The 12,095-nt window shown below is 34.2% G+C and overlaps 1 protein-coding gene across 1 annotated transcript in view; it reads right to left on the reverse strand.

Annotated features, from left to right (window-relative positions):
* Fim (plastin-2 fimbrin) overlaps positions 1 to 11,837 on the reverse strand; it is a 26,444-nt gene extending 14,607 nt beyond the window's left edge. Inside the window, exon 1 of the mRNA XM_011633036.3 lies at positions 11,287 to 11,837. Within this exon, the coding sequence (XP_011631338.1) occupies positions 11,287 to 11,337 (51 nt within the window). The 5' untranslated portion in view covers positions 11,338 to 11,837. The remainder of the gene's footprint in view (positions 1 to 11,286) is intronic.
* Between the last annotated feature and the right edge of the window lie 258 nt (positions 11,838 to 12,095).

Below are 12,095 nucleotides of genomic sequence, written 5' to 3' on the forward strand. Positions count from 1 at the left end.
CATGAAAATGTCACCAATTTTTTCTCTTACGAATCATTATGATATATATATCGAAGAGACATAACAATTGGCAAATGTTGACTCATAAACCTTGGCCAAAGGTCTTGACCAAGCTATTTTCTTCTTTATGCATTATTCATCCGTATTTAAAAGCGAACAATTATTTATCCGCTACAAAACCATTCTATATTTAATTATTCGTTGGTGTTTAACCAATCATCGACGAGACAATCAGAGAAGGGGCAAAAAGACGTAACTGTTTCGTCGAAACAAAGCAATATTTTACGCCATCGCAAACATCAGTTACTTGCAATGAACTTGCAACTGAAGCAATTAACTCCCGTTGGGTCTGTACATACCCTTGATGCAGTGGACCCGTTAGATACTCTCTAATGACAATCTTCAGTTTCTACGAAGAAAAAAGTGATGAAAGAAACAAAAGTGGCTCTTAAACTATTTCTCGTGGATTATCTTTCCATAAAGTCGAAAAGCTTATCAAGGCGATTAAAGTCCTTGCGCAAAACTCGAATGCATTATGCATTGCATAATGGAGAAAACGGACGGAAAGAATCGGAGAAGCAACGTTAAACGTGACCTAGCTAGAGCACTCGTTACGAAAGTCGCGGAAGTGAAATCGGTACGATCGCTCAATGAATCATCATGAAATGTTCAGATGTAATGAGTTAATGACGTCAAATCAAACATTTGTAAGTTCCGACCGTGAGTGACTCATATCACTCGTGTATTCTTGAATAAGATCGACAATCGAGTGTTTTTTCCATAATCGTAGACTACTTCCTACGCTGTATCAATCTCAACTTCCCGAATAGTCATTACTGACGTGTTACGACAGTTGTGAACAATATCGATAAGTGTATAAAAAGTTTTATTCGTACTGACTGCATTTTTTATATATATATATGAACCTACGTGCCATATAAGGTGTCGTTTGCCGTTCTTACGATAACGATTTATCACTTTCAAGTAATCACAAGATTGATATACGATTAATAAATCGAAGAGTGAGCGCAAATGTGATATTTCAGTAATGTGCTTCAATGTATGATGAAAAATATATTCATTGTAACTTGTAAAAAAAAAGATATATCAATGATGTTATATATTAGATCTGGAATTAGATAGATGTAATTGCGTATAATTAATTATTTGAATATCATGTCTTGTATTATATTTGCAATTTTATCGCGCAAATTTAATATTTTATAATATTCAACTCTTTTTTTTCTGCGAACCGATCTCAGAAAAAAAAACAGATAATAATTTCTCAACACTGTTCCTTACGGCATTTAAAGAATTCGTACTATGGTTAAATCACTTTCACTTTTTTCATCTACTGTTTGTTAACAATGGACTGCAAAAAAATAATAAAACGGTTACGATGACGACAATATAAGATGACGAATGGATATGTGTAAATAAGTTCTCAGATTATAGTTAGAAGGCTATCCTATTAAGTCGAATCTAATCTACCTAATAAGTCTAATCTACCGAGGACCTGGGAACTATGCGATTCATTCTTTAATATTCTCTAGCCTACTATCGCGAAATTAATTAAAAATTAAATTGCATAGTGAACAATTAGCATACCAACGCGTATGTTTCGCGTGATTAAATTAACGGTATTGCACATAACAGTGAGCTCGCACTTGGAAAAGTAACGTGGGAATTTTATTATTTTCCGTCTACTTTGCTTTTTTTCTATAGACGCATTTGTTCTGTGCTTATTTACAATTCACAGCATTGTTTCATAACAAACGGATTAATAATAATCAGATTTAAATAACAAATTAAATAAAGAATGAAATGTTTATAAAACGAGCAATCGTAAATGCTATTTTCACTTCAATATGTTGTGGTATATCCCGTTGTTTGTCTCTTTTGCTGACATTAAAATAATGATTGAATTTCAATTAGGTAGTACAAAAGAGCAAAACGGAGCTGTACGCAATTGACAGATTAAAATATGGTGATACTTGATTTGACACTGTCACGCGGCTAAATCGCCAAGTCAAGCGAACTTATTAGCCGCTGTGACCTAAGTCTCGCAAGAAGATATGTCCGTCGCCTGACTCATCAATTTGTGATACCTCATTTACCCATGAGGGATCATTTTGATATCCTTACCTCTATTAGTATGACGAGGAAACCACTATTTATTATTGTACATATGGTAAAACAACAATATTCTCGATAGATATTATCTATTAATACATCTGAAATTAAAATTTTTATAAACCTATCATAATAATTATATTGTCGATAAATAATACATAATGCAAATAATACATAATTGCAAATACTACAAACTGTAACAAAAAAAAAAAATTATTGCCGCACAAGAATTCGTTTACGTCTCAGTTTTAAATAAAGTCAGTTTTCGAAAGGATTCCGTGTGCACTTAAAAATTCGCTCGTTTCATCGCATTTCATCTTATCTTCACCACGGAACTTCGTCATGTGTCGAGAAAGGATTAATTATAACTACACGGCGTAATTAAGGAGCTAAGCGTGAGAACCGAACCGACAAAAGATACACGTATGTATGTACGCTTCGCAGTATAAATACACATACTCCTATATCCGAGTGTTCTTACGTGAGAATTAGCTCCAAGACCTGCATTGTCCGGAGCTGAGAAAGGAATCGGCCACGTTTTTGACATTTTCGTATCTTCTTCGAAAGCGAGCTTCTAGTCACGAATATCGCAAATGAACTAGCATACTTTATCATGTTCCGCGATATTTCTCAAAGGAAATGGTATCAAATACCAACTGCTATTTAGCAATTAATGCCGCGATAAAAAAGTTGCGTAAATGTGTCTCCCTCCATAATAAAATCAGATTATTCCGATTGTTCTTATTTCCGTTATTCCGAGTAAGATTATCTAGTATTTTTCACATTAAATTTCACAAATTGTAGTTTTTAATTTTGTCCTTTATAATTTAATAACAATTTTGTAAACATTATTTACAAAATATATCACTATTTTAATAACGGATTATTTATTACAAATTAATATTTTTAATATGTATTATTAATATTTTTATCCAGATAGTAACATCAGAAATATCTTTTAGCCTCGCTGGATATCTATACGTATATGTAACGTCTAATTGGGTCAAATCTCAAGTTTAAAATGACACTTGAGCAGGCCGCACGTTCACTTTACTGAAGGACTTCACATTTGAACTCAAGCCGCCTGCAACTTCGCCTGCAATAAATGACGGCGTATAGATGGCGGTCGTCGACGGAGGATTACAGACAGAATTCACAGATTAATTTTCTCTGGCTGGCAAGAAGAAGTTTCGAGCGATAAGTTTTCCCATCATAACGACCGCATTCATGGCACGGCGTTCTCGTTAGTCGAATCAACAGCGAAATTCTTCGCGAATTGCATTTCCAACGGAGCCGAGCCGAACAAGGAAAACATTATACATTTCCATGTGCGCCATATTGATGGTAAAAAACCACGAGTGACTGCATGAAAAATATGAAACGCAAGTGAAAAATACAGAAAATGTAATTTGTTAAAACAAAAAGCAATAGCAAAGAAAACTTGTTATTATTTTCAACTTTATATTATTCTCTACAATTTATGTAAATCGAGTTTCTCTTTATAAATTTTGCCATATATAAAGTTCTAATAAACAAGAATCTTTTGATGATAATAATTATGATTGAATGATAAAAATTAATATACATACACATACATATATATATATAAAATTAATAATTATTCTTATATCTCTGGAATCAATATTTTATATGCTAAATATGCAAAATATGCATTTGCACATAAATATGTCGTATGACAATAACTCAGTCATTATAGTAACTATTCCTTGCATGAGTTGAATTCAAGGTAACGGAAAAGTGGCATTCCTTTTCTATAATAATAAATATCAAGAATAATTTTAGAATTCCAGAATTATAAAAGGAAAACAAATTTTTTTTATAAATAAAGTGCTCGTGGAAATGTATAAATATCATCTTTAAAATGATTAGTTACACATCAATGAGAATCACTGAATGGGGAAAATACGCGCAATACGAATGTTATGCGACCTAGGCACAGTTGCGCAACGATCTTACTTTTAAACAGTCGATCGTGGTTCATTTACTATTCTAGCGGCATACAATTGCACAACAATCGTAGCATACTGCTACGTAGTAGCAACGTAGTTATGCAACAATCGAGATAGAAGGCATTGTCAGTCGTAAATGATAAGAGGACAGCTTTTACAGCAGCCGCGCCCATTTGCACGAGTCTAAGGCCTAGCGTAAAAATTCGAGAAATGCATCGTCTAAAATATACGTACGATACGTAGATAATCGTTGCATTTTCACGGCTGTAAACGAATTAACGCTTATTTCGTTTCTCGCGTTATCAAAAACTTGCACAATACAATAATATCTTGATATCCAAATGCCAGAGCAAAAGTTGCATTATATAGAGTTCAATGTTGCGTAGGTATAAATATCACGTCATTATCATTTCATTTGTAGATCATAATAATTTCTGATTTTTATAAAAAAAATTTAATACTACTAATATTCGAAAAAATAACAAGAGATTTTAATTGGATGGTATTACTTAATAAAAATGTGTATCAAACAAACAATGATACACTTGACATTAACATAGATATAGATCTATATTGACATATAGATTTATGAAAATAAGTAGAAAATTGTTAAAAATATATATTATAAATATCGTGTCCGATCTTATCCTCCATTCTATCTCATTATTCTAATTTAATCGACAGCGCGTAAAATATTTCTCATGCGAACGTAGACGCACGATTCTGCATTAATTTCACGCTTGCAAAGCTATGAAATAGTTTTGGCTCGACTACACGGTCTAACGATATCTCAAGAATCTTCAATGCATAAAATGGACCTCTTAACAGAGCGTAGGCGCATTCTTCCATGCTATGCGATTTTTATATAATTTCCACTAAATTTGCTTTTAATCGTTGCTTTAATTAGGAGAAAGGGCAACGTATTGTACCGAGAAATGCAGAGCAATTAGCAAATTAAATGTCGCTCTGTCACAGTTTTTTATACATGAAAATCGATAATTTTATAAAATGATAACCGAATGGAATAAATAAACGCGGCAGACAATATTGATTAAATTATATCTGGTGTATTTGGGGGATAAATTTAGGCAAATAAAATCGAATTGTTATAAATATTTTTGCTCTTATTGTAATCGCGTGTATATTGAATGAACCGCAGACGCTACTTATTCACCAGCGGTCGGTCTCCCGCTGTTTTTGTCAAAGACCAACGGCATGGTTTCTCTGGATAAGAAAAGAACGGCACGTGCCAACGCGGCGATACGACGCGCTTCGGGTGGCCGTGCACGTGCACGTGCTCCACAATTTTTTCTGGAATAATCTTTTTACGTGTACGCACACTTTATTATAGACCTGACGTAAGTAATACCTTTAAAGTCATGCTAATATAGCTATAAATGTATATTTTCTATATATAACAGAAATATTTTTAAATACATATTTTATTAATTCTCTATAAATCTTTCTTTTAATAATAAAATAATTAAATTTTAGGGATTAATAGTAAATACATTAAATAGATAAAATATTCGTTCTTTAATTGAATAATATTGGTTCAATTTCTGCGTCGCGCGCTAGAAATTCGAAATTCAAATTTTATGGTTGGATTTTATTCGCTTATTTTATTCGCTTCTAGATTCTTTAGACCGATGATTTTTTTATACAGATAATTAAAAATACATACAAGAAAAAGAGATAAATAAATCATTTTAATTTCGTTAACTATCATGGAGAAACTGAGAAACGTTAATTCCTGTCGTATCATTTCATTGATTAAATGCGATATGAAAAAATTCGTCACGTCGACATGACGAACTGCCTTCGCTGGCAAGTAAAGCGCGAAATTCCGGAATCGAATGACGGATAGGAAACGCGAAGTGAAACGCGAGGACCGAGAGCTCGATTTCGCGCACATACTTTCGTTTCGCATTTAACCTTTTTATATCAAGTAAATTTTAATACAAAAATTTAAAACTTAACTATTAAAAATGTTGAACTTGTTGTTGCCTTAAAAATATTAAACTATGCAATTAATAATCACTTCTCTATTTAATTAAAAAAAAAAAATCTAATACCAATAAAAACGGGACTCTCCATATATCTTTGTAATCATAAAAATATTTTCTGTCAGTACACATTACGTTCATTTAATTTCATTAATTAAAAACATCGTTAATATACTCTTTTGTATTATTTTTTACGAAACAGCTTTCTAATATAAGCATTTTAATTTTCAAGTCTAATGTGCGAATATACATCTCACGACTCTATATACGCTGATGTGGATTATACACGCTCGAATGCATAAGAGTTGAGAATCACCCCATCAGTAGGGCAACGTTGCGAGAGGGTAGTAAGTAATCCTTTGGAAAAGCACTGACGCATGTTGCGCATAGAAATGTTGCTTTTCTACAGTTAAGTCGTTTTAATCAGCAGAGTTTTAAACAGAAAATAATATCTCAAAGAGAGACGTATATATCATTCCAATTGTAATAACTCGTTATATTTCCATTCATTTTACTTCGAAATGTAAAAAGCTATTTATTAATTAGCTTTAAGAAAATTGTGTAAGTGAATATTGTATATTTGTACAAGTATGATTGTTAGGAAAAAGAGAAAATAAAATAATAAAATAAAAAAAAGATACTCAACATTCGAAACTTAAAATAAGAAATTACGTTAAAAATAGATGGTTATAACAACAAACATAAATGAAATTAACGGTATTAAATAATCAAACAAATAACAAATAATGTCTGTACAAAGTAGTAAAAATAATAGTTATGAGCTGTTTGCACGAAAAAGTTTTCTCTGCAAAGCGTGAACGATACGTTGCACTTTATTGGGATCTTAAATACGGTGTCCAATAATTCAGTGTCATGTTGCTATAGGGGTGAACTTTAGAGTACCCCCTTACTCATCGTTTGTATGCAGTTTCATTGTGCAGGATGTAGGAAGGGGTTGCGCCTTTCGCACACCAGTAACGCGATCAATAAGATAATTGAAGACTTTCTCGACGATGTGACCGGCGGAAGAGAGCAATTTCGCTATTTCGCTCGTACTAGCGCAAGGTCATTGTTTTCGAGACAATTCTCATCTTTCACGAATCTTTTGGAATTTTATTATTCGAGTCTTCGAGTAAACAAAAAAGAAAAACAAACACGCGGATTATTTGAGAATATAGATCAATCACCAAGCCTTTCTTTTTATCAATAGAATATTATTATCGTCACAAATTACGTAAAAAGAAATAAGTACGAACATTGCAAAAATTGGTTAACAGTTGATTTATAAAAATAGTAATTCAAATATTTCGTGCTTTATTGAATTATTAGCGAAAATATTATCAACTTCATATAAATACAAATATCGTACTTTATACAAATAGCAATTAAAATTTGCTAAATTATTCCGAGATTGAAATAATTTTTGTTGCAAGCTGAAATTTATATCGATTTTATGCAAACGATGAACAAATTATGGCGATTATACAGTCAGAACTGCCAATTCGATTAATTATAAGACAATGTTTTCAAGGCAAGAGTACATAGTGTCAAATTTAAACACAGACACACACACACACACACACACACACACACACACACACACACACACACACACACACACACACACACACACACTTATATGTGCGAGATGCCCGATGGATTGGTTAACAGAATAGGAAAGAAAGTGTTCGCTTCCGCACTTATGTAACACTTCCGATTTTTCAGATCTTAAATATTACGTCCTTGTTTGTCAGATTCATCTGGATTTGTACTATACATATATTTATTATAAAGGATCCTGACACAAAGAGCGAAGTATAGGAAATATAGAAGGAAATGGATATATATAATCAGTAAATAATTTCAAATGTAAATAAGATCTTTCGAAGGGAAACAAGATCGAAAATATTATGTACAATAGAAAGATCGAGAGATGAAGGATAACCGATCCAATGTACGGAGATAGAAGATTCGACGTGTACTATTTTGTGCATATTTTTGTTAATAAGAACAATTCGAGAAACAGATTTTCCACATAATAAATTCGGATCTTCCGGGCACCTATACCTAAAAAATGTATCGATATCTAAAAAAAGGAAGAAAACTAATATTTCAAATTTTGCAAGTTTGTAAATAAAAGTATCGAAAAAAATATAGGAAGAACATATTTTGTAAAAATTTTTCAATATGCTGAAAGATATTGTACAAAACATGTGACGCCATTGTGTACTAACGTAAAATATTGCGCCATGAATATTCCGATCGCTCGTGATTATATAAATTATCTAAAACATCATTTTATTTATAATAAAATTTTTCTCAAAGATATATTAATCGTAAATGAATTATAATTCTGCGAAAGATAGAAATTAAGTACTGCGTGCAAAAAGAATAATACCCTAAGGTAAGAGAACGGATTATTTAACATCGGATCATTTCCCGATATTGTATTAGACCGCAAAGGATCAATGAGTTATATCAAAAAGTCAGGTTGCCTTTCGAATGATCGGAGCCGTGGAGGCGAGAGAAAAAACGATCTCGGAAACGAACCGCTGTGCATTCACAGCCGATTGGCCAACCGTAAAAAGTCTGTCGCGGAGAGCAAAGTGCAATCGCGCGGCAACAAGACTGATTGCACTTCCAAAAGTCAGGACAAACAGATCTGCGGTTTATCTCCGGTTTGTCTACATGCGAAATGAAGCGTAATTGAAGCAGTCGCGAGATTCACGACCCGAAGAATGAACTAGAGATGGGCAATTTTTTTAAAAGAATCGATTTTTTGGGTTGATCTAAATCAGAGACTTAAAACGCAAAAATCGATTGTCAAAAAATCGAATCACCAAAAATCGATCCTTTTATCTAATATTATAAAATGTTAAATATTATTTAAAATAATTACACCATTTTTTATACTAACAACACAAATGAAAAAAATTTTTTGTACAAATATAAAACATCAATAATTATTATTTGTTAATATATGTTTATTGCTAGTTTTGATAAATATTCATATATACATATATCGTATGTATTGCACATTTTATGCGCATTATTGCAGTTTTCTTAATTTAAACGTAAATGAACAATTTTGTACGAAATATATCGTAAACGAAAAAGTAGACAAAACAAATACAAATGTATCGAAGCTTAAAGCCTGTTCAAATAAATTTGTACAATGTACATACACGAAATATCAATCAATGCGTCTAGTAAAATTATATTTACATTTTATACTTTTACTATCTTTCATCTCAAGAATCGAGAATCTGTGGATTAATCGAAGCTGAAGATGGATCTAAAAAAAACGATAATCGGATGTAATGTAAAAAAATTGATTCTTCAAAAAATCGATTCAAGATCGCCCATCTCAGGATGAAGACGTGAGTTATGTAACCGATATTGTGATCGAAAAATATTTCAGCGTGTGAATATTCTATCTGCTATTTTATAATGCAAATAAATCTCTATTTCCTATCAAATAATAATTATTATATAAAATAAATTTTAATTTTTAATTTCTAAAATTGTAAAACCAAATTCTTTTTTTTATAAAGTTTTTTTATGAAAAATGATTAATAATAATTTTTGAATTATCACTTATTTATTATATTATTTATGTTCATGAAATTGTCATTGTTTCATATAATTGTATTATCTTATCGATAGGCATCGTTGTTTCTGTTATCGATGTCGCATTATGTATTTGCTCTCTAACAGCGTTCAAAGAATAATATTATTAAAGTAAGTAACGGTAGGCCGTTATCAATGTTTGAAAATATTTCATATTTATATTATGTATATATTTAGCTTAACTGCATTATATCCAGAGATGCGTGGGTGAGAGAAGTGATGCATCGATCAAACTTCCTCTACAAATCACTATGCCAGACTGCACCAGATGTAAACGAGCTTTAATAAACGCATATTATATTCGTAATTCTCAATATTAACTTTTATCTTAATCACTCTACAATAATTTAAACTAAATTTACGTTAACAATTTAAATGAAATTTGGAAAAAATAAAAATTAAGATATCGCGCGATTTATTTTGTATAATATATAGAATATAATAGAGCAAGAGTTTGATATTTCGGCCGATCCAATTCTCATTATCTGTAATATCTGCAAGATCCGTAATAACAAGTGTCAAAACATCTCAATCATCGGATTTCGGTTATATCGACAGTAAACAAATACATGGGCATAAACACGAGGCGTGCTATAACGAATATAAATGGATGAATATAACGAATGAATATAACGTGTTTAAACCACTGCTTACACGTGTCCAAGCATATGGCTGGCTCGGAAACGAGAAGTGACCAGGTCAGCGGTCCTGACAACCGTGATTACGCATCCGACCGGTTCGAAAATGCTTAACATTAACTTCTCATTGAACTTCTCATTCTTACATGCCACAACAATCGGGGCGAATGGAGGGCGTTTCCTGTTTCTCGCTTTTCGCTTTAACCTAAGATTGTCGTAAAAATAGTAAAATCAAGGAAGACTGAATATCTCCTCTTATATCAAACGATATTGAACTTTTATACAACTATGCAATGCTGTTCGTATCTATTTCGTATCTATTTCACATATATTTTATAATAAATCAAACATAATTACGTATCAATTATCATTCAATATTAAATTACCACTCATCTTACTTCTTATTGATATAATAACGAATCTTTAATTCACGTTTGACGTACATCAATACAATTTGACTAGAAAAAAAAAATCTGAGATTTGGCTTTGCTTTATCGCCCGAAGCATATGTACGACGATCGAACATTTAAGTGACTTTTAAATGACGTTAAACGACCGGAAAGACAGAATTTCCCCTAAAGAGATGTTTCCGAGCGCAACCTGACTAATACAGACTGCGCAGGAGGTGGCGACTGACAGGGCGGCGACCCTCGCACCCGGCACCCGGTACCCGGCATCCGGCACCCGCCAACCGGCATCCTAGCACCCGGCGCGACGTCGGTTTCACGGTTCCGGCACGAGGGTGGCACCTTCCACGATGATAAAACCGGCGATCGATAAGAAACCGCGCGAACGACAACCGACGCCGCGCGGCATGGTATTTCGCGAGAATCGCGAAAAAACGTGAAAAACCCGCCACTTCCGACGATAGTCAAAATATGTAAATTTTCCTAAGGATGCAAGACTCACCGCTTGGAATTGCTCCAACAATTCCTGCCGGTCGTCGATCGTGGTGGCCATGTTGTCCGAATATATAGTCCTTCCGCCTTTCCTTTCTCCGCTGCGGCACTCGATCGTTGCTTCTTCGTCGCTCTTTCACGCCCTTCGGTTCACTCCCTCTCGCACTCTTTCGCTCTCTTCCTCTTTCGAATCGTCCGTCCTTCTCGGCTCGATGACTCGCGTATATGCGGTATACGTCGTGACACAATGCGGCGCGCAACGTGCGGCACCGTGACAATCCACGGATTTTTTCACTCAATGTTTTTGCATGGACACGAACGCGCGATACTCGATACCGACCGGAAACGATTCGGCCGCTCGGTTCCGGCAAAAATGTTCTTGGAATCTTACAGTCAGCCAGTACTACCAAGTACGAGGTAACGTCCAACGCAAACGGAGTCGCAGCTAGGACTGCGTGTGAGCGGCGAGCGGTGCTCCGAGCTCCGACCACAGCACACGCAGCGGCAGCGCGCGCCAGCGAGCCGACCGTCGCCGAGAACGCACGAAGCGAAACGTTCGGCGATCATCGGCGATACGTGCCCGCCGCTGCCCGTCTCGACCCCGCGACCCGCGACCCGCGACCTCGCTCGCGGCCTCGCTCGCGGCCTCGCCTGTTTGTATGTGGTGTGGCTATGTATCTATGGTGTGTGTGTGTGTGTGTGTGTGTGTGTGTGTGTGTGTGTGTGTGTGTGTGTGTATGTGTGTGCGCGCTATGCCAAATTCCGCTGAATTTAATATCGTTCAAAGAACGATCACTAAATTATTATTTTCAACATCTT

This window comes from Pogonomyrmex barbatus, unplaced genomic scaffold (assembly GCF_055798465.1).
Source record: "Pogonomyrmex barbatus isolate J1 unplaced genomic scaffold, ASM5579846v1 scaffold4, whole genome shotgun sequence".
Lineage (NCBI taxonomy): Eukaryota > Metazoa > Arthropoda > Insecta > Hymenoptera > Formicidae > Pogonomyrmex > Pogonomyrmex barbatus.